Source organism: Microcaecilia unicolor, chromosome 11, assembly GCF_901765095.1.
Source record: "Microcaecilia unicolor chromosome 11, aMicUni1.1, whole genome shotgun sequence".
Classification (NCBI taxonomy): domain Eukaryota; kingdom Metazoa; phylum Chordata; class Amphibia; order Gymnophiona; family Siphonopidae; genus Microcaecilia; species Microcaecilia unicolor.
The window spans coordinates 14268510-14290482 of NC_044041.1; the positions used below are offsets into that span (position 1 = coordinate 14268510).

The window sequence follows — 21973 nt, forward strand, 5'->3', positions numbered from 1 at the left end:
CCAGGAGCCTGGCCATGGCTCAGACATTGGCAGGGAGTCTCCCTGGCAGGATGGCGATAGCAAACTGAGAGCTGTAACTCAAGGCCCGGGGAGTCCAGAGAAACAAAAGATTCTGTTGCCCCAGTCCAGCCGCACCATCTACTGGAGGCAGAGAAAATCATGGGAGGTTCCTGGCTGCACTTCTCCTTAAGCTGATATCGTCAGAGTTTTCAAGTTCTCTGTCTCCATCCACTGGTAAAGGTACATAATTTGTATAGTAGGATGATAAGAAATTGCTATTAAAAAGCACAGTTTGGGTGCTAGAGCTCATAGGGTTCATTATAAACTGCCCAAGTCCCATCTTCACCCTGCACAACAATTGGAATTCATTGGAGCTCTACTTGATATGCAGAAGGTTCAAACTTTCCTCCCAGGACCAAGGGTGGACACTCTAGTCGCCCTGCCCTCTCCGATTTGAACCTCTCAGCAGGTCACGGCTTGTCAGATGTTGAGGTTGTTAGGCCACAGGACTTCCGCAGTTTTTGGCATGACACACCTTCACATGAGATCGGCTCAATGGACCCTAGCCTCCCAGTGGTACCAAGCTACAAGAGAACTGGAAGATGTCATCCAAGTGTCTCCAGACCTTGTTCACACTCTGCTGTGATGAACTGTTCAATCCAGTTTGACCCTGGGACTTCCATTCCAAATTCCTCAGCCTCAAAAAGTGCTGATGATGGTTGCATCACTACTGGGTTGGGGAGCTCATATAGATGGGTTACACACTCAGGGAGCATGTGGTCCCTCCAGGAAATGGGTCTTCAAATCAACCTTCTGGAACTGTGAGCGATATGGAATGCTCTAAAGGCTTTCAGAAATCGGCTATCCAGTCAAATTGTGCTCATTCAACCAGGTTGCAATATTTTACACCAACAAGCAGAGGGACACTGGATCACACTGTCTTGTCAGGAGGCCGTCCAGATGTGGCGCTGGGCTCACCAACATGGCATGATCCTTCGGGCCACTTATCTGGCGGGCAAAAACAATACCCTGGCCAACAGACTAAGCAGGATAGTGCAACCACATGAGTGGTCTCTCAATGTGGGCATAGCCCTCAAAATCTTCTGAGATTGGGGCACACCCTTAGTCAGTGGATCTTTTTGCCACTCAGCTCAACCACAATGCCCCTCAGTTTTATTCGAGGCTTTAGGGCCATAACAGACTAGCATCGGATGCCTTCCTCCTCAATTGGGGGGGGGGGGCAGGTCTTCTGTATGCGTATCTTCCCATACGTCTAGTGGGAAAGACTTTGTTGAAACTCAAGCAAGACCATGGAACCATAATTCTGATCACTCCATGCTGGCCGCAGCAGATATGGTTCCCTCTTCTGGAGTTATCCTCTGAAGAGCTGTGGAAATTGGAGTGTTCTCGGACCCTCGTCATGCAGAATGCGGGATCTCTTCTACATCCCAACCTTCAATCTCTGGTCCTCACGGCCTGGATGTTGAGAGCTAGAATTTGCTTTTCTCGGTCTGTCAGATGGCATCCCCCAGGTCTTGCTGGCTTCCAGTAAAGATTCCACTAAGAGGTTTTATTCTTTCAACTGGAGGAGGTTTGCCTTCAGGTGTAAGGGCAAGGCCTTAGATCCTGTCCTAAACAGTCCCTGCTTGAATACCCTCTGCTCCTCTCCAAGTCTGGCTCAAGACCAACTGCATAAGGACTCAGTGCAATTAGTGCTTATCAAAATATAGAGGGTAAGCTCATCTGTGGACAGCCTCTAGTTGTTCGCTTCATGAGAGGTTTGCTTTTGTCAAACCTCCACCTGTGTCATGGGACCTCAGTGTTGTTCTCACCCATCTGATGAAAGCTCCTTTCAAGCCATTGACTTCTTGCCATTTGAAGTGCTTGACCTGGAAAGTCATTTTCTTGGTGGCTGTTACTTCAGCTCTTAGAGTCGGTGTGGAATCACCTTTTATAGTAAGTTTCATCACAACTGAGTAGTCCTCTGCACGCACCCAAAGTTCCTACCAAAGGTTGCTTCTTGAGTTCCATCTGAACCAGTCGATTGTCTTGCCAACATTCTTTCTCTGACTTTATGCCGATCCTGGAAAGAGCACCTTGCACACCTTGGATTGCAAGAGAGCATTGGCCTACTACATGGAGCTGTAAGGCCCCACAGACAGTCCACCCAACTATTTTTTTCTTTTGATCCCAACAAGATGAGGGTCGCCATCAGGGAAACGCACAATCTTCTGTTTGGCTGGCAGACTGCATTTCTTTCACTTATGCCCAGGTTGGGCTGACACTGTGGAGGGGTCATGTCAAGGCTCACAATGTCAGAGTCATGGCTGTGTCGGTAGCCCACTTGCAGTCAACCTCCATTGAAGAAATTTGAAAGGCTGCGACATGGACTTCATTCCACACATCTCATTACTGCTTTGAGCAGGATACTGGACGCGATTGTCGGTTCAGGCAGACAGTATTGCAGAATTTGTTTGTGGTCTAGAATCCAGCTCCACCCACCTATGTTTTACTCTGTTCCAGGCTGCACTCTGTTGTATATAGTTACAGGTTAATCTGAGTTATGTCCTCGCCGTTGCAAGGCCCAATTCAATAAAGTTTGTTGTTTTTCAGTGAGCCTGGTGCTAGGGATACCCCAATTGTGAGAATTAATGGCCTGCTTGTTCTCGGAGAAAGTGAAGATACTTACCTGTATCCAGGTATTTTTCGAGGACAGCAAGCCTTATATTCTCCCAAACCCTCCCACCTCCCCTAGGAGTTGTCTCCTATTTTTGTTTTTCTTGCTGTAGTATTTAACTGCAGTAACAGCGCCCTCTTGGCGGGCAGGAAGGCACCTATGCATGCGTAGTGGACAGTGTCTCTTGCTCCACAAAGCTCTTAAGGCTTGTTATAAAACCCGGACTGGGCAATGCGATTCCACATTACCCACTTGTGAGAATATGAGCATGGAAGGTCATACTCATCAAAGTTGACCCCCCCAAAACTTAACAGATGGAACCAGCATTATGGGGTTATTTGGAATGGTAACGGGAGTGGATAGAGAAGAGGAGTTTGTGCAAGAAAGTACAACTCCGGTTCTCATATTGTAGCTAAGATTGAATTTGTTGCTTGCCCCAGGATTGGTGGCATGGAATGTTGCTGCTAATTGGGTTTCTGTGTATCACTTTTGCATTTGTCTACATTAAATTTTATCTGCCATTTGGATGCCCGTTCTTCCAGTTTTCTAAGGTTTTCCTGCAATTTTTCACAATCTGCATGCATTTTGACAACTTTGAATAGTTCTGTGTCATCTGCAAATTTAATCACCTCACTCATCATTCCATTTCCAGAGCATTTATAAATGTTAAATAGCACCGCTGCCAGTACAGATCACGGCTGCACTCCACTATTCACCCTCCTCCATTGAGATAAATTTCTATTTAACCCTGCTCTGTTTTCTGTCTAATAACCAGTTCCTAATTCACAACAGAACATTGTCTCCTACCCCATGATTCTTTAATTTTCTCAGGAGTCTCTCATGACAGACTTTGTCAAGAGCTTTCTGAAAATCTAAATACACCACACCAACCAGCTCACCGTTTTCCACATGTTTATTCACACCTTCAAAGAAATGAAGCAAATTGGTGAGGCAAGATTTCCATTTGTAGAACTGTGTGTCTATTAAATCACAAGCTGCTCTGTATATAGTTGCTTAATTGGTATGATCTCTTCATACTTTTTTTTCTCTCTCAAATTAGTTTGCTCTGCATGTCTTGAGCATATGGTCTGAAGTCCAACTGATTTGTTTTTACTTGTGTTTTTGTTTTGTTACCCCTGCTGCTCAGTATATGCATAACATTAGGGAGCTTATCTGTTGATGACAGCCATCAATGCAAAGGAATTGCAGAATTTCTGATAAAACTGGAATTCAGAACAACACGGAAATGTTTATTGGCTCACACTTCAGAAGACAGACATCAAAACAACTTACTCTTCGTTCTAGGGTGGATAGGAATATGGGAATCTAGACAAGTTTGTTTCCACCTCTTACTCTGATTTGTGGAAATACTACTGGTGTTTTTGAACAAAGTTGTTTTTTTTTTCCTATTTGTCTTTGGGGGAGGGTGACTTTACAGAATCATGCCCTTTTCTGGTGCTTGCTGTTTTACTAGTGTGGCATGTGCATGCATCCTCAGAAATCAGGTTGGTAAAAACAGAGTGTTCAGATGCCAGGGCCCTAGATCATAGAATAATTTTCCCATTGAGTAGTCAAGATTCTGTTGGTTATTTTGAATTTCAGAATAGATTAAAGAGGGGGGGGGGGGGGGGGGGAGAACAAGGGAGAGGTAAAGCAAGATGCTTGGGGAGTTGACCTTTTTAAGTGGTTTTACTTTTATTGATCAATGTGGTATGTATATATATATATTTTAATTCTATAATATTAGAGGCTTTTATATTTGTTATAGAAGTGCATCTGTTACAAAACTCTGGATGAGTTACAAAATAAAGGCTTGTAATGAATGTATATATATGTGTGTATATCCTATATAATAATTCTCACCTCCAGCGTTCTGACGCTGCCTGGGATCGTGGATCCCTCGGAGGTGGTCTGCTTCCGTCGGTAGATCAGAGTGACGTCATGACTTCCACACTGCTGAGAGAATCCAATGAAGTGGCACGTGCAAACAAAAAAAAAAAAAAAGAGAGAGAGAGACTGGCTGCCGCCCTCCCTAACTTGCCGCGCACACCAACCGCCCTCAAAAAAACAAACAGCTGACGAGAGTGCTGTGCTCCCGAACCTGCCACCCTCCAAAAAAGAATGAAGCACCCGAGGAGACTGTCGCCCTCACGAAGCGCCCTCCCGACCCTGCCATCCTCCAAAAAAACACAGCTGGCCAGACTGACGCCCTCACAAACCTAGCACCCTAAAAAAAAAAAAAAACTTAGCGCCCTAAAAAAAAAAAAAAACCTGACAAGACTGCCTCAGAAACAAAAATGACAGAACAGACAACTGATGCTCCCATGACAGGCGTCTGACACGCAGCTCAAAAAAGACAAAGAAAAGGATTTAAATCATAATCAGAAGCCTGAGAGTGCTCTGCCTAAGTGTCCTACTGCCTATTATCTCCTGCAACGAACGGAAGGAGGGGGGGCGCAATTCACTTGTCAAGAGGGGGGGAAGTTTAAGCACAACAACCTTACATTGCCACTCACACAGGAGGGGGTGGGGGCCAGAACTTGGAACGGAAAGGGGGGGGGAACCTGCACCTCGGACAGAAGGAGGGTGTCATGCAGACACACAGACACACACACATACTCTGGCACACAGGCACACTCTCTCTCTTTCACACTCACACACACAGTCTTTATCTGTGTCTCACTGGCACACACAAGGGGGTCATGGAAAGACAAACACACACACGTACTCTGTCATGCAGAGGAACCTTACAAAATATCGCTCTGTAACACACACACACACTCTCACATTCACTCTTTCTCTCTCACATAGTCACTCTCACACACACTCTCTCAAACATAGAGAGAAGACAGTTGCTGCACATGGTGGTACAACACGGCAACAGATGATTTACAAATTTAACAATTATTCCTTCTCATTATAATACTTTTCTAACAACTGTATGGTTACCAAAAAAAAAAAAAAAAAAAACATTGCTAGCGCCCGTTTCCTTTAAAACAGAAACTGGCCTTTTTTACTAGTATATATATAATATGCATTTTGCATTCATCTGATACTTCATGTTTGTTTACCAATAAAGTACAAAATAGGAAAGAATAATATATCTGTGACTGGAGCTTTCAACCTGAAAATTGACTCTGAGGTCACTTTCTAATTTCTGTTAGGGCTACAAGCTAAATCACAGTTAACTCTGTGATTAATGCAATGTAATCACATTGCAGCATTTCCTGTCTCCTCCAAACATGTCTTCTGCTTTCTTTCACTATCAACCCTATCCTTTTTGCGATCTGGCGTCTTTGTCCCCACTTGTGATTCAGCATCACCCCCCCCCCCCACCACCACCACCACCACCAATCTACATTAAAGATGGTCTTCTGTTGGACCCCGGCAGTGTTAGCGTTAGCATTGCACATAGGGTGCTTGCGCTGTGCTCTGAAGCTTTCCTTCTGGCCTATTCTGCTTCCACTGACATCACTTCCTATTTTTGCATGGGTAGGACAGGCCAGAGAGAAAGCTTCGGAGGAGATTGCAGGCAGCCTAAGAAGACCACCTTTTAAGGTAGACAGATTAAAGGTGGGGAACAGATGCAGATGCTGAACGAGCAGAACTAGTGGCCACTGGTGGAAGCTATTGCTGAAGCAGTGAGCTCTAGCAGCCATAAGAAGAGCTTGGTGCTGTTCACTACCAAGTTTGTGTTGATGCTCGTGGGGATGGAGGGGGAGGGAGGAAGAGGTGCTGAACAATGGGAGGGAAGAGTGGAGAGAGAAATAATGGACCCCAGGAAAGAAAAAGAGAATGGACCTGGGAGAAGAAGAGAGGAAGGGAAGGAAGAGAGGGAGAAATATTGGATCTGGGGATGGGAGGGATTGAAGATTCAGTCCTTTTATGGAAGAGATGGGGTTTGATATACTGCCTTTCTGTGGTTACAATCAAAGTGGTTTATATATTATATACAGGTACTGATTTTGTACCTGGAGCAATGGAGAGTTAAGTGACTTGCCTAAAGTCACAAGGAGCTGCGGTGGGAAATAGAATTTCTTTATGGAGACTTGATCCAAGGTGGTCGTATGATCAGACACACCCATAGGAGCTCCTTACCTTCTTGTGGTCTGTTCTTGATAGGAAACCTCCGTTGCCCCTGATGTTACAGGGGAAGAAGAGGAAAGGAGTGGTCCAACAAGTGCCTCTGACTTTGGTGCCTGCTTCCCTGTTGAGGCAAGCCACTATGCATCAGTTTTGGGTACCCGCTGGTTCTGCTCTCCTTTGATGTGCTTGTCTGGTGATGATAGTAACGGGGTTTCACTCAGTCCCCTAAAGGGATTTGAACCCCAGCAGCCTGGAGGCCTTGTATAAGTGGGGAAGAGTGGAGAAAGGAGCAGGTTCAGTTTCCTCAGTGCTCCTTATGGAGGGATCACTGCTGGTGGTTTCCTCTGCCCAAATCTCTTAGTCCAGTGGATTTTGGATCAGCAGTGTAGCCAATTGTGTGTGCTTTCACTGATAGCCCTGAGGCCCTTTACTCCCCGCTATCTGCTCAACAGCTGCAAAAGTTGTGGGGGAGTTTTCTAATTTTAAGGACCTTATTGAAGCCCATTCCCAAGAGCTGGGCCAACAAGCTTCTAAGACAAATTCATTAGAAATCAAAGTTGAAGAATCTTGGCAAGTTAATGTTAACTTACTGAAGGATAAGATGTTCATGCAGCGAAAGGTAGAATATTTGGAAAATCAAACCCGGAAGAACACTTTGCAGTTCTTAAATTTTCCCTTTAGTAGCACCTTTTGATATGCTGTGCAAGTATGAGAGGATTTTGAAGGGTTGCAAGGACTCCATGGAGTTCTTGCCACCTTTAATGGCTCAATATTTGAATCTCTCATGGGCAGATGATCGAAAGCCTCGTGCTATTCCAAACAGTGCTCTAAAAATAGCACTGGAACAGCGCGGGGCTTTAGCGCCCCTATGATCAGAGAGAAAAGCATGCAAATTTAAGCACGCTATTTACTCTGATCATAGGGTAAAAGTGCAGGAGGATTGTACTTGAGCATGTTGACCAGCCATGTCTTATGTAAGATATTTCTGGGTTTACTTAGAGGCTTGCATTAGTTTCCAGTGCATGCTTAAAATAACACACAGTACCCTAACATCTATTTACGAGGCCTTTTTGTTCTTAAAGTATATATAATTTTTTAATGTTAAGGCGCACAGGTAAATCTTTGTCCATTTTTTAGTATGTTATTTTCCGGTGGTCATGTTCCAACAGTGAAGTATGCCAGTTACCTATGACTGTGTTCTCTTATGTTGTGGAAAAGTCTACTGGGACTAGCTGTGTTGCTCTCAAAACCAACATACTAAAGTTTATGGAATGTTGATCCACTGAAATGTCGTAAAATCTTATAGCTGTATTTTGGTTTTTTTTTTTGGTACGGGTAAGCCACCAAACTAGACGTTTTCAGCTTAGTTATGAAGAAATAAAATGATTTTAATTAAGGACATAAAATGCAGTCCTGTTGAGGTAATGCTTCCTTTCCTTTCACAGATTTCAGTCGAAATGTATTAGATGAACAGTGTGTAAAGATTGCTGGGACAAGAAGGTTCTTGGATATTTGGCTGTGAGTGGTAAGTTGTCAGGTGATTGATTTATTTTGTGGCTTATTTTTTTTTTTTCATACCTTTCACCATGTTTCTTTAGAATATGGGGCCAATTCTAATGTGCACTTTATGCGGGGGTTTTTTTTTTTTTTTTAAGTTTATTGGATCACTTCAGAGGTAAAACCAACAGGCCTAATATTCAAAGCACCCCAGTGTTCCTGGTCAGGAAAAATGACAAGTTGTTTTTTTTTTTTTTTTATCAAAGCTCTAAATGGGACAGTGTCTGAGCATATATATCAGCCAATTTCCTTAACCTATGCTAAGGGGACTGTTAGCTTAACGAATTGCCGAGCTCTAAACTTCCTATAGTTTGAGTATGTTAAGAAAATGCTCAATCATTTTCCTATCAGTCTACTAAAACTGGAATTCTCTACTACCTTTGATGAAATTAGTCTATTTATATGCTCTTCCATAAGATTTAAACTCCTGTTTCAGAAATATGTCAAACTTTTCACTGCAGTTTTTCATTCTAACCTTTCTATAAACCACTTTGGACCAGTTTTGGGATTCAGAGGTCTACACATGCTCAGATTAGATCTGTATAAATTGGTGTGATGTGAAAACCAGATCAGTAAGCTTCGTCACAACCAGTCATGAAAAATTCATAGCCATAGTTTGATTTTTGTATTTTGGGTACTTATGAGGATTGATATCCTTTTGCCCAGTCTGTTTCTCCTCCAGCCTACTTCATTCTCCATCGTGGATCAGCTTGCTGTGTTTCCCTCCATGCCCCAACAGACTCCCCTCATCTGTCCAGTAGTATTACTACACAGCAGGTGCTCTTTCTTCCTTGTCTGCATCTCTCTTCCTCTGAAGACTCCCCTCGATCTAGTCAGCTAGCCTAACTGTATCTTCTCCTTTCCTCCTCAATAAGCTTGGCTCACCTTTACTTGGTCATAAATCATCCAACAGCTCGGGGACTGCCCTGGTAATTGACGGTCTAAATCTAGCCAGGGGCGACATCTTCCAAAATCCTCAGACTCGAATGTCTTAACCATGGATGCATCCAAACTGACCTCGAAAGCTCAGGAGGAACGATTTCATCCAGGGATTTTGGTCTGCGCAGGAAAAAAATTCATCAGATAAATTTCTTAGACCTAAGGGCAATCTAGAATGTTATAATTCCTTAGCATCCCTCCGGAGCAGCCCAGAATGTGACTGATGGGTTGTGCATGCCTTCCAGCAGGTGGAGACTGAGAAAAAAGCTGTAACTCCAGCTAGCCAATAAGAGCCCTTGCCAGCTAGAAAAAGATCCAGTAATCTCAGTCTCCAGCAGGTGGAAGATGGTGAGCCCTTTAGTCTCAGTTCTTTATTGCTTTATTCTGTAATTCTTTATTGCTCATTGTCTGGTTATTCTTTAATGCGTGTATCAATCTACTACTACTCTGCAGAGGGGTGATCCCTGAAAATAGTGGAGCTGGTGCTATATACGGCAAAGGGGGGATGTCCTTGAGACAGCCCGTGGGAGGGTGAAGCATGCATGTTGGACACTTTTAATCCCCCAAGCCAGATTCGATCAAAAAGATGAGTATCATTTTAAATTTGAGTTGAAAATAAATATATATATATATGCTAATAATATAAATAGCCAAAGGGGGAGGTAATCGGGTGAGCCCATGAAGTGGTGGGTACTATATACATTGCTTCTCGTTAGTATTGGCAATGAGCATCGCTGAGGTCCCCAAAAGTTAACTGAAAGAACAGAAGTGTGTAACGGTAACTCTTAAAAGATTTGTGTAACGGTAACTCTGAAAAGATTGTGGTGAAATTGAAGTGGGAGATTCGGAGCTGTTTTGAAATTGTTGGATTTTTATAAGGAGGCTTCTGAAAATATCACTATTAAAGTTTTGGCCAAGGTGATAGGTGCTTCATTTTTAGCCAGATCCTTTTCTACGTCTTCCAGATAGTAGTATCTGGCTTTTCTACTTCTCTAAGCAGTATCCTACTGGTCCAACCATATATTTGAAGAAACACAATCTAGGGGAAATTCTATATAGTCGATGCAAACATTTACATGCAAATAAGAATAATAGCATATATGCACATACACACATGAACATATGTGCACAAATGGCAAAATTCTACCTTTGTGTTCCTGTGTAAATTCATACACATTTGACAGGTAGGCGTGCACATAGGCAGAGTCTGGGTGGGACTTGCACTTCTGAATGTCACCAACATTTAGGTGTGAACACCAGCTCTGAGGCTGGTGTAAGTGCTCATATACATCCAACCTGTTACACTAGGAACCTAGTTTTACTCTATATTAGGGCGCACTGTTCTAGAATTTTTGACTTATGAATGTTTGGGGGGTTTTAATACTATTTATAAGCACAGAATGTAGTACAAGTGTGATACTTGGTATCATCTTGTCCAGTGTTCTTTTTGACCCATGTTCCCTTTACCTAACCGTTTATACCAAACCTACTTTATTATAAAAGGCTTGTGAGATAGCTTTGAGTATGTGTTTATCCATGTGTCCAACCCCCACCCCACCCCACAAAAAAGTTTGAGGATATATCGGGGCGAGGGGAGAAAACATGGGTGTTCTGACTAGGGTGATTATATTTTTTCAGGTTTATGCTTGAATGGACTGCAAATGTGTGGGCATTTCTCTGGAAAATAGGCTGGATTAGTCTTGTTAATTTTCATACTGTATTTCTGTTGGAAAGGTGTGCTAACCATGCTGGTTGGGTGCTAGGTGGGCAGGAAATTGCTAGCACTAGTCTGTGTTACAAATTCATGGACTGTACTGTGTTTAGTTTCAGTATGTGTCTCACCTCATTAATGATAAAGCTTCTGATTAATGTGTTCTGCTGTTGAGATTTGTTTTCTTTGTGAAACAGAGTTTGACATTGCCGTGTAAGAACAAAGCTGCCCTCCGAACTGGGTTCCAGTATGGTAAGTGTTGAAACTTTTATCAGTATATGGTGGACAGAACCAATACTTTGTGTATATGGCACTTGTTTTCTGGTTACAGTATTCCAGAGGTATATCTAAAAATAGAATGGAGCCCTGTGAAGGATATTAAGTAGTACTTGCAAATCCCACAATAAAGTCCTTCCTACTTTCAATAGCTTGTTAGGGTGTTAATTAGAATTGGAGGAAAAGCCTCACGTGGCATGTTGTGACTCCTTATTTCGCAGTATACACCGTCATAGCTAAGGAGTACTCACTCGCATCATTGGCATAAAACCCTTGTCTTGTCTGAAAGAAAGGAATGACTTTTCTCTTGCTCATCTCCCCAACCTGTCTTTTTTTTTGTTTTTGTTTTTGTTACCATGTTGTCAACCTAGGGTGAGGAAATGTGAACTCTTAATACTTTTTTGGGGGCAGTTGCTTATACATCCCTACGTTTTGCTTCCCAAGTTCAGTGATATAATTCCTGATGACCTAGAAAAAGTGTGTTTAGATTAGAGTCCCTTTTATCTTCATATTTTTATATTCTGTCATGTTCAAATTGCAGAACTGAGGTAAAAAAAACAATTGCATACTTTGCTGTAAAATATTGTATAGAGAATCTGTAGGTTACAATTTCAAATGAAACTTGTATTTTACGTTCACATGGAATAAAAAAAAAATGCTGATTTATGGTTCTGTTTTTCTGTATTTTGAGTTATTTCATAACTCATGAAGTGGAAAAATCAGTTGTAGTAGTATTCATTCTCTGAGGACAAGCAGGGCTGCTTGTTCTCACATCTGGACCGACGTCCGCGTCGGCCCAGGAATCAGCATTTTGAAAGCAAAATATTAGTTTTGCCAGTGTTCTGGCGTGCTTGCACTGCGCATGCAAGGACTGATTTCCCGCCCGTCTCACATGAACACGTTCCCCCCAGTTTTCTTTTTTTCCGCATTGAGGTGCGGTAGGTTTTCATCTCTGTTCCTCTGAGGCCCAGGAAAAGTCTTCTCAAATTTTTTTTTTACTATTTGTTATTTATTTTGTTCTTTATTTTACTTTTTGTGCAGTTTTCAAAAAAAAAAATCTCTAGTCTTTTTACATTTTTTTACTTTTTAAAGTTTCCTTTGTTTTTCGATGCGGCCGGCTTAGGCCCTTATTTTTTGTGCCCTTTTTTCTTTTAACAGGCACAATCGTGTCTTTTTTTATTTTTTATTTTGCAGAAGCCATTTTTCCTTCCATGTCATCGAAGACACCCAGCGGCTTCAAACGTTGTACTCTTTGCAACCGGACCATCTCAGGTACCAGTACCCACGCCTGGTGTATCCAGTGCCTTGGGCCCAACCATAGCCCAACCGCTTGTAGTCTGTCTTCATATGAAGAAATGGATCCAAGCTTCTCGAAGCCCAACGAGAAAAGCGTTTTAGGGCTCGGTCCGGTCTTTCGACATCGGTACTGAGGTCGGCGGAATCGACATCGAGGGAAGCATCGACGTTTGGAGCGGAGGTAATGGCTGCTGAAAGACCAATTCATGCTGGGAGCAGTGAGGCATCGAGTATGTCTCTACCTGCCTTGAGTCCTCCTGTTATGCAGGCCTCCATGGACTGACCTTCGTCGGACCCAGCCCCGAGAAAGGGTGAGGATTCCACGTCCTCATCTGTACCGAGGAGTCTTGATGACGGACGTCGAGCGAAGGCGAAGAGGCACCGCCATCGTTCTCCTTCGACACATGGTGCCGGGAACTCCAGGGCGTCAAGGGAATTGGCACCCGAGAAGCGTCGGCACCGAGAGGATCGCTCCCCCTCTATTCAGGAGGTGCCGATGCATCGGTCTTCTGGCAGCCCAGTACCTGCTTCCGAGCCTCGACAGATTTTGCCACCGGCTCCTTTACCGACCCCGCAGCCTTATCTGATGGTGGCTCTCGACGAGCACATCAGGGCCCTGCTTCCAGAGCTTCTAGAAGGATTGCTGCGCCAGTCGGCTTCGGTGTTGGGGATGCTTGCGCCTTCCGTACCTTCTGCTGCAACGGCATCTGGCCCTTAACCTGTGGTAAGGTCCCCAACCTCGGCTGCCACCCAGGTCGACTCCCCTTCGACATCGGTGGAGGAAGCTTCACCGGAGTCCAGATGGGCGTTGACTTCTCGGCACCGCCATCGAGGACGCCGTTCCTCGGCGTCGAGGCAGGCTCAGTTTCAGACTACTTCTCAGAGGGGATGTCTTGTCAGATACTGAAGATGAGAGTTCGTGGGAGGAAGAGGAAGATCCCAGGTACTTTTTTCTTCTGACGATTCTTATGGGATTCCCTCTGAACCTTCCCCTCCACCAGAAAGGGGACTTTCTCCACCAGAGAGTCTGTCCTTTATCTCCTTTGTCTGGGAAATGGCTGCGGCTATTCCCTTCCCTATGGTGGTTGAGGATGAGCCCAAGGCTGACATGCTCGAGGTCCTGGATTATCCTTCTACGCCTAGAGAGGCTGCAACGGCTCCTTTGCATAATGCACTGAAGGAAGTCCTTATGCAGAACTGGTCGTTCCCTCCGTCTAATTCCGTGATCCCGAAAAAAAACTGAATCCCAATATCTGATCCACGGTGAGCCTGGATTGATGAGGTCTCAGCTACCTCACAATTCCATGGTGGTGGACTTCGCCCTCAAAAGAGCCAAGAGCACTAGGGACTATTCCTCGGCATTCCCAGGCAGAGAATCTAGAACCTTGGACTCTTTTTGGGAGGCAGACGTATCAGGCCGCTATGCTCGCGCCAAGATCCAGACATACCAGCTCTTCACAAGTGTCCACTTGCGGAACTCGGTGAGGCAACTGTCCAGCTTGGTTGATGCACTCCCTCCGTAGCAGGCCAAGCCTTTTCGCCAGTTGGTCAGGCAGCAGAAGGCGTGTCAAATTCCTGGCCAGGGGTGCGTTCGACACTTTTGATGTAGCATCCAGAATCATTGCCCAAGGTATAGTGATGTGCAGACTCTCATGGCTGTGTGCCTCTGACCTGGATCATTCAGTCCAGCAGCGGATGGCGGATGTTCCTTGCCGGGGGGATAACCTTTTTGGTGAGAAAGTAGAGGATCTAGTTGACCAGCTCAAGAAGCATAATGATGCTATGGATTCTCTCTCCCGCCGGGTATCTTCTTCCTCATCTAGGACGTTTTTTGGGGGGGAGAGGAGTGCTCCCTATTCCTGTGCTAGGCACTCCTGCTTCTTGGCAGCCTGCCCAGGCTCAGTCCCAGCGCGCTCCTCATCAACAGCATACGCCTAAGGCCAGTGCAGCTCCCCAGCAAAAGCAAGGGACGGGCTTTTGACTGGCTCCAGTTCAGCATTGCCTCAATAAAAGTGTCCATCCAGACGACTTGCCAGGTCGGGGGATGTTGATATTTTTTCACCAAAGGTGGCCTCTCATAACCTCCCGGTGGGTTCTTCAAATAGTCCGGTCAGGATACACCCTCCACACTTTCACATCTCACTACTGCCTTCAGCAGGATACCTGATGCAGCAGTCAGTTTGGGCAGTTAGTGCTGCAGAATCTGTTCGGGGTTTAGACTCCAACTCCACCCCCCTAGACCCATTTTTGTTCCAGGCTGCACTCTTAGTTGTTTATGGTTTCAGGTCAATCTAAGTTTGTCCTCACCGTTGCGAGGCCCAGTTGACCAATGTTTGTTGTTTTGAGTGAGCCTGGTTGCTAGGGATACCCCACATGTGAGAACAAGCAGCCTGCTTGTCCTCGGAGAAAGCGAAGATACTTACCTGTAGCAGGTATTCTCCGAGGACAGCAGGCTGATTGTTCTCACAAACCTGCCCACCTCCCCTTTGGAGTTATTTGCTTCTTTTTATGTTTTGATTTAGCTGAGGGAACGCGTTCACGCGACGGGTGGAAAATCAGTCCGTGCATGCTGCACGCACGCCAGAAGACTCTGGAAAAACTTTTTTTTAATATTTTGCTTGCAAAATGCCGATTCCTGGGCCGACGCAGACGTCGGCCCACATGCGAGAACAATCAGCCTGCTGCCCTCGGAGAATATCTGCTGCAGGTAAGTATCTTCGCTTTCCTTGCTTTGAGTGGTGGTAGTGCTGATCAGCGGCCAACCCATGAGTCAGCTTCATTTTGATTGAATGCAGTATAGTATGTGAATCATTTGTGGATAATCCTCTATCAGGAAGTGTTTTAGAAATGGAGGAATGGGCTAATAACTAGGGAAGCTCACCTCTCCACTTCTCTTACTGATGCTCCTGGTGACCTTGGACAAACCACTTAATCCTGTATTGCCTTTGGCTAGATTTACCACCTGTGCCATTGTTTACTAGCCTGTGTCTTATTGTCAGTGGAGTCTATTTATTAAAAACATGTGATAAAGAGCAATGTTAGATTTCAAAATGTACAATGTCGTCTTTGAACCTGTTTGTAGATGCTCACAGACCAAGGTGGGCTAAGTACCGTTTAAGGGTTGGTTGCTGATACTATATTAGTTTAAGAGGTTCTCATTTTTTTCCCCTGATAGTTCTGGTTTTTATTTTTTTTTTCTTGGCTTTTTTCCTCCTTGTGGATTTGAAGGTTTGATTTAATTGTATGATTCGCTGAATGAGCTTATGCTCCCTCTTTGTGTGTGCTGGATTTCTAATCAAGGTTGTATAATTGATATGTTTAAAAACATTTTTGCGTAACTACATTTAAGATAAGCGCAATATTAGTAAATAGGCCCCATTGACAATAATGGTGCCTCTGTTGAATAGCAATGATGCAGGTTAATAAATCTAGCCATTAGACCAGTGGTTCCCAAACCTTTCCTGGGGGAGCCCCCAGCCAGTCAGATTTTCAGGATATCCACAATGAATATTCATAAATGTGCATGCACATCTCTCTCATGAACATTCATTGTGGGTGTCCTGAAAATCTGACTGACTGGTCCCCAGGACAAGTTTGGGAACCACTGCCTTAGACTGTTAAGCACACTGGAACAGAGAAGCCTTCTGTAGTCGAATATAACTTCACCTTGTGCTTGGATTTGGAAAGGTGAATAATAATTTAAAAAAATAAAAAAAAAATCATACACCACTTCCTTCAGAGGAAACTCGGAAAACATTTGCACATCTCGATTTGTGAGTTCTGCATTCATGTCTAACACACAAAACTAAACTTCACTCTTACTTCGTTATTCTCTATATATTCTTTCTGTGTCATAGGCTTGCTCTCTATATTAAATGGACAGTGAAACTGTGGAACAAAGAAATAAGCCAATGGGAGCTACAATTAACATTGTGAGTATGTATGTCATTGATTGCCATCTCCGAAGCTGGAATATTCACCTGTAAATTGCAACTCCCATTGATTAAGTTGAGTAATTGCTTTGTTTCCCTTTTAATGAGAGCATAAGCTTTCCTCTTGCAGAGACTGGCATTCTATACTTGCGTAGTAAACTTGGTGCTGGAAAGAAGGAAATTGAAGCTTTGTGGATTATTTTTAGCTAGTTTAAGCTGTATGTGCATGCCAAGACAGTATTTAGACATCTATCCCGTATATTTCCTGTGACTGGATGAATAAACTGCATGTTAATGGAAGAAGAGATATGGACATATTTTTATCACTTTATCAACACAGGCTATGAAGAATTCACTGACAAAAAAAAAATCGTCATTGAAAGATTGTAGGCCAAAGCAGTGATTTTTATAAATTACTTCTTGTCGGTATACAGAGAGAAAAATAATTGAGGGAATAGAATGATCCAGCTGGCATAATGGGATTTTCAGCTGCTGATTCAGCTCAGCAATTACTCTAGGAAATTAGAGTTTGAGATCAAAATCTTTTAAGTCTGACTACTAGCTGTACTAGTACAGGAGGAAAAACGGGAGCTTTTAAAGCCTGTGACCCTTCTAAAAGCAAAGGTTCTTGCAACAAATTTTCTGTGGCCTTGGAGGGCAGTCGCAGTTCCATGCTGATGACTGCTTTTGCACTGATTCCCCCAGACCCCCGCTCCCCCCACACAATGCACTCCTGGCCCCGATGCTCAAAGGTAAATGTGGGTGTTGAGACCATTAGTGCTGGACTAGCACCTGTGCAAAATGTTCAGAGGTCTGGGGGGGGGGGGGGGGGGGGGGGGGGAGAACAGGACAGCGAGCACACCAAAGGAATACTGCAGATGGCATTTAAATGAGATTGAATTGAGCTCCTTTCCTATTCCCCCTCATTCTCGGAAAACAGTGCTGTGAACTCAGGCACTACTACTGCTTTAAACCCTATTCCAGCTCGGAGCTGGCATTAGGGTTAAGAAGGGTCAAGAGGCAGACAGTCCAACAAGAAGGTCTCCCTTAAATTAGCCTTTTTTTTTTTTTTTAATCTTAGAGGACAGCAGAAACAGTGCTGCTATGGGAAATCCCAAGGTGACTTTTCCAAAGGAAAGAAAATCCGCGTTTTCTCTTTTGAAGGTATAAAATTAGAACAGTGCTTTCTGCCCCAAGCACAGAAGAGAAGTGATGTGGTGGCCACTCACCGACTTATCCGCTGACGAGGACTCAGGCCTCAGCTTGTGGGAGAAAAGAGGGGTAGGCACTGTCCGCCCCAGTCTTGGGAGTGGGAGGGAAAGCGGTAGTGGTGCCGCTCTTCTTCCCCTCCTCTTGTCCAGAATCGCATCCTCTTGCTGCCCTGCAGGGCAGTGGGGTCACCCCGCTGTAAGCAGCAAATCAACCACAGTTGCTTCCATCAAAAAAAAAAACTGTTGCTCCCCTCACCACCCCCACCCCCCAAACCTGCCAGAGCTGCTGGCAGTTCAGCAGATTAAAAATACTCCTTCTCTTGTGTGCATGTTTCCCCCTGTTGCCTCCTCCTTACTTCCCAATGCTCAGCACTAACAGTGCGCATAAAATTTGCTTGCCTGAGTTATGAACATCCCACCCTCACTGATTTACCTCTTTTTCACACCTTGGCCAGCAGGAGGAGAAATGAATGTCATGCTACTTCAGGCACAGCCATTGCTGAGCAGGATAGTATATCTGAGTGCATAAGAGGTGGTTGATGGGTATGAAGGGTAAGTGACTAAGTCACTCCTCCTCTACATCTGCTCCCTGTGCTCTCAATTTTGACTTCTCCCCAGTGAGGCCTTGCACACCTCTATTCTCCGGCTCTCTGCCTCTTGGCTGCCCTGCTCCACTACAGTGATTCTCTGTGACTCTCAGCAAGTGTCTGTAGTCCATGCTGCTGTTGAGTGGAGATGACCGCAATCTTGAAATTGTAAAGGAAGATGTTGGGCAAAGTTGTTGCATAAAGATATGAGGCAACACAGAACTGAAGGAAGGGATCTGTGTGGCTTTCAAAATTTTATGTACTATGTCTTTTTAATGCTGCTGGAGATGCTGCAGCTGGAGTCATGGTCATAACTGTTGAGTTGACGTGGCCATGATCACAAGCCTCCATGAGGTATTCCTGATATAGTCCTCAGGGGAAAAAACTGCTGACACAGTGACAAGACTAGGTACTTAAGGTGGTGGTAAAATATAAAATAAGAGGAAAACAAATCACCAGGTAATTGCAAATGAAGGTTCACGTTGCCAGAATCCTAGTACAGGCTCTCACTATGCTAGAGACACAAAGAAGCAGGGGAAACTACAAAATTATAAAATGAGCAAGCAACTCACAAAGGCTACAGATTAAAATCTGGAGGTTTCTGGTTTGGAATTTAGGCTGTATTGCAGACAAGTGTCACACAGAGTGAAATCATCAAAGTAATTCTGTGTACTTTGTGACATCATTCATGTATCCTACTTCCTGGTTAATAGCATTCTGGACTAATGGGTCTATTGCATTAAAGGATTTTCCATTGTTCCAGTCTTGAGGGCTCTTTTTTTTTTTTTTTTGCTTTGGTTTGTGTACTTTTGGACCCTCTTTTGCTACCTAATATAACCCTTGCCTTCATTAGTAGAGGCTTACAGTATGTTTGGGGTTTTTGTACTTTTGTGATAAGCAGTAGTCCTAGAAGTCATAGTATAAATTCTGTTCTGTCTCCCCCTTGAGAGGAGAGTATGCATTCCAAGATGTACTGATTTAGGATAGGGCAGTGCGGACTGGAGTCTCTTAACTTTATTTTCATCACCAGTCATTTTCCTTTGTTTCCAGTACTGATTTTTAAATTGTAGGTGCCCATAAGCAGTGAGAATGAGGAAAGAAGATCCCTGTCCAGATTGTCTTCTCTCTGCTTGGTTGCAGTCTCTTCCATGTCTTTGCACTGTTTGTCCTCCAGAACTGCACCAGCCCTTCAGCAGTAATTTGAAAAGAAAATTCAGGCTGAGGTCTGCCAGCTCTAGCCCACTGACAGACCCTGCAGGGCTCCACTTCTCTCACACAAGATCCCTTGGTAGTGGAAGTCTGTTGAGGAAGGGGTAGGGCACCACAGCGCCTGTCAGGAGATTTTTCCCAAGTTGCTGCTTTTACTGTGAGGCCTTGGGGTGTTCAGAGTCTGGAGTACAAATGGCAAGCCTGGGTAGAGGTATGATGATGATGACAGCAGCAGTGCCTATCAAATTTTAGCCCTGGCAACAGCAGGGTTTTTTTCCTACTATTCTTTGTTTACCCTTTGCAACTAGCTGACATGCACAGGCAGTCATTGTTAAAGCTGTAGTAACCAACAGCTGTTGAAGTGCACCTTTCTCTTGTTAAAAGATCATTTGTCACTGGTTCAATAGCTGTAACAGCTGCTTTCTAAATTTCAATCTGTTGAGGAGCATCAGTGGGTGGTCTGTTTAGTCACCTTCCGTTAGTCTCCTATTCAGATTCTTGAGCTGTTCTTTTTTTTTTTTTTTTTTTTCTTTATTAGTAGAATTTTTATCTGTCCTACAGAGTAATTCTCTTTCACAATGTACACAGTGTGCTTGTTAGTACCTAAAGGAATAGGTCAGTTTATTCATCTATGATATAACAGTCCTCTTATTTCTAACTGAGCCAGGTTTTGCCTCCATAGGATGAAGAGACTCAGTGCATACAGGCCAACCGAATATTCCCCAGGAAGCAACTGATCCGAGAGGAGGAGAATCTTCAGGTAGTTGACACATGAAATACCATCAGTTTGGAACTTCAGGTTATACGTTGGGAGTCTTGGTGGGGAATGTATGTGGAAAAGATTGAGATTTCAAATGGATATTTGTGTTCTGGTGCATATATATTTGAAGCTAATAGTTGTCCATAAGATGGGAGGCCACCCTTTGCTTGGTAGTATTACTTTAGAGATAACTTCATACTGAATACTTTTACTCAGTTTACTCTTTTGGTATCTTGGATTGGCTACTGTTGGAAATGGGATACTGGGCTTGATGGACCTTCGGTCTGTCTCAGTATGTCAATGCTTATGATGTTGTTGATGGAATGGAGATTGGGACCAAGTTGTAACTTCTAAAATGTTGAATGTCAGGCGTGGTCTTAGTTATTAAATATTTTGCTGCATATAAATCTGCAAAAAAACAGTACATAGAAAAAAATTTCAAATTTGGACATTAAACCAGCAGAGAGACTGATTAATCTACAAAAGATACAAATTGAAAAATGCTTAAAACTCTGGTGCTGTTTCGAATACCACCATAAAAATTCTTCCGGAACAACACCCTAATACTCAACACTAATGAGATGCAAATATAGGTGTGCTCATAGTGTTGAGCATTAGGGAGTTTGGCGGGAAGATTGCGCTTGGTACATGCAGAGTTCTGTGGTAAGCTTGGCTCCTGTGCGCATGCGCCTGGTAAAACCCATACTTGAAGCACATATTGACGTTTGTTTTCTGCGGTCTAAATATAAGTGTTAAACTTTTTTTTTTTTTTTTTTTTAATCTTGAACACTTATATTTAGATGCAGGAAACACACCAAAGTGTGCTTTAACTTGGGTCTGCTGTTTCTCATGACCAGTGCTTAATGGCTTGCATGGGCTTCCTTCTGCTTCCAAAAGCAATCAAACCAGGCAGATTTTGGAGAATGATTCGAGAGGAGCAGAATCATGAGAGAGCCTCTCTTCCAGCAGCCTAATGTCTTCTCTGACCCGGTGTTATTTTCTGCAGCGGTAAGGCAGTTTTTGTTTCAGGCGCTCTTTTATGAGCATTGGGGAGGAATACAAAATGACCTTATAATATGAGCTTGACTACATTAGCATGCTACTTGCGTTCATCTACGCACTCATTTTTTTCCTGCACTCTGGGCCTCTGAGCATTCTGCCGCGAGTAATTGCATAAGTATAACGCTAATAGCCTCTAGCACCCGCGTTTACTTTTGAGCATTGGGGCCTAACAGATTTTTTTTTTGAGGTATAGGTTTTCAAGTCCACTTCGTCAAATGTAGTATATACTTAATGAACACCTAAATCTCTTCAGTGTATAGCATAAATATTCAAGGTAAAGACGACTCATGAAATCAACAATAGGGAACATTGTCTTCCTTGTTATAAATTCAATTAGGAGTTCTTTGCCATTCTTTTGTAAGTCTGTATCACTTCTCTCAAAATGTATCCTGGTGAATGGCAGTTGGCGTACAGCATGAGTTCTTTCAGTGTGGTTCCTTTCACATAAAACATTTCCACAAAATTTAGTGTGTATTTTTAATAGACATGTCAGACCTCACAGACTTACCAACCAGGAACCCAAAAAGATCAGCATGCACATTCTTGAACCTCCACTACCCCAGTTGCAAAAGACTTAAATATAAATCAATATATGCATCTAGCTTCTCCTACATCAGCACGCAACTGTGGAATGCACTACCAAAGGCCTTAAAAATAATGCATGACTTAA

General features: G+C 43.7%; 1 protein-coding gene and 1 long non-coding RNA gene across 11 annotated transcripts in view; one reads left to right on the plus strand and one right to left on the minus strand.

Annotated features, from left to right (window-relative positions):
- MTMR3 (myotubularin related protein 3) overlaps nucleotides 1-21973 on the plus strand; it is a 163704-nt gene that overhangs the window by 61575 nt on the left and 80156 nt on the right. For 9 of the 10 annotated variants that reach the window (XM_030217549.1, XM_030217553.1, XM_030217557.1 and 6 more), the window contains exons 2-5: nucleotides 8209-8288; nucleotides 11168-11222; nucleotides 16400-16474; nucleotides 20164-20241. In XM_030217549.1, coding sequence (XP_030073409.1) covers nucleotides 16418-16474; nucleotides 20164-20241 — 135 coding nt within the window. In that variant the 5' untranslated portion in view covers nucleotides 8209-8288; nucleotides 11168-11222; nucleotides 16400-16417. The remainder of the gene's footprint in view (nucleotides 1-8208; nucleotides 8289-11167; nucleotides 11223-16399; nucleotides 16475-20163; nucleotides 20242-21973) is intronic. The other variant, XM_030217555.1, reaches the window with a different exon arrangement.
- LOC115479571 lies at nucleotides 2405-16155 on the minus strand. Its single transcript, XR_003943716.1, has 3 exons — nucleotides 16145-16155; nucleotides 12511-12513; nucleotides 2405-2492 (listed from the first exon to the last, which is right to left on the minus strand). It is a non-coding gene; the product is annotated as an uncharacterized LOC115479571 (long non-coding RNA).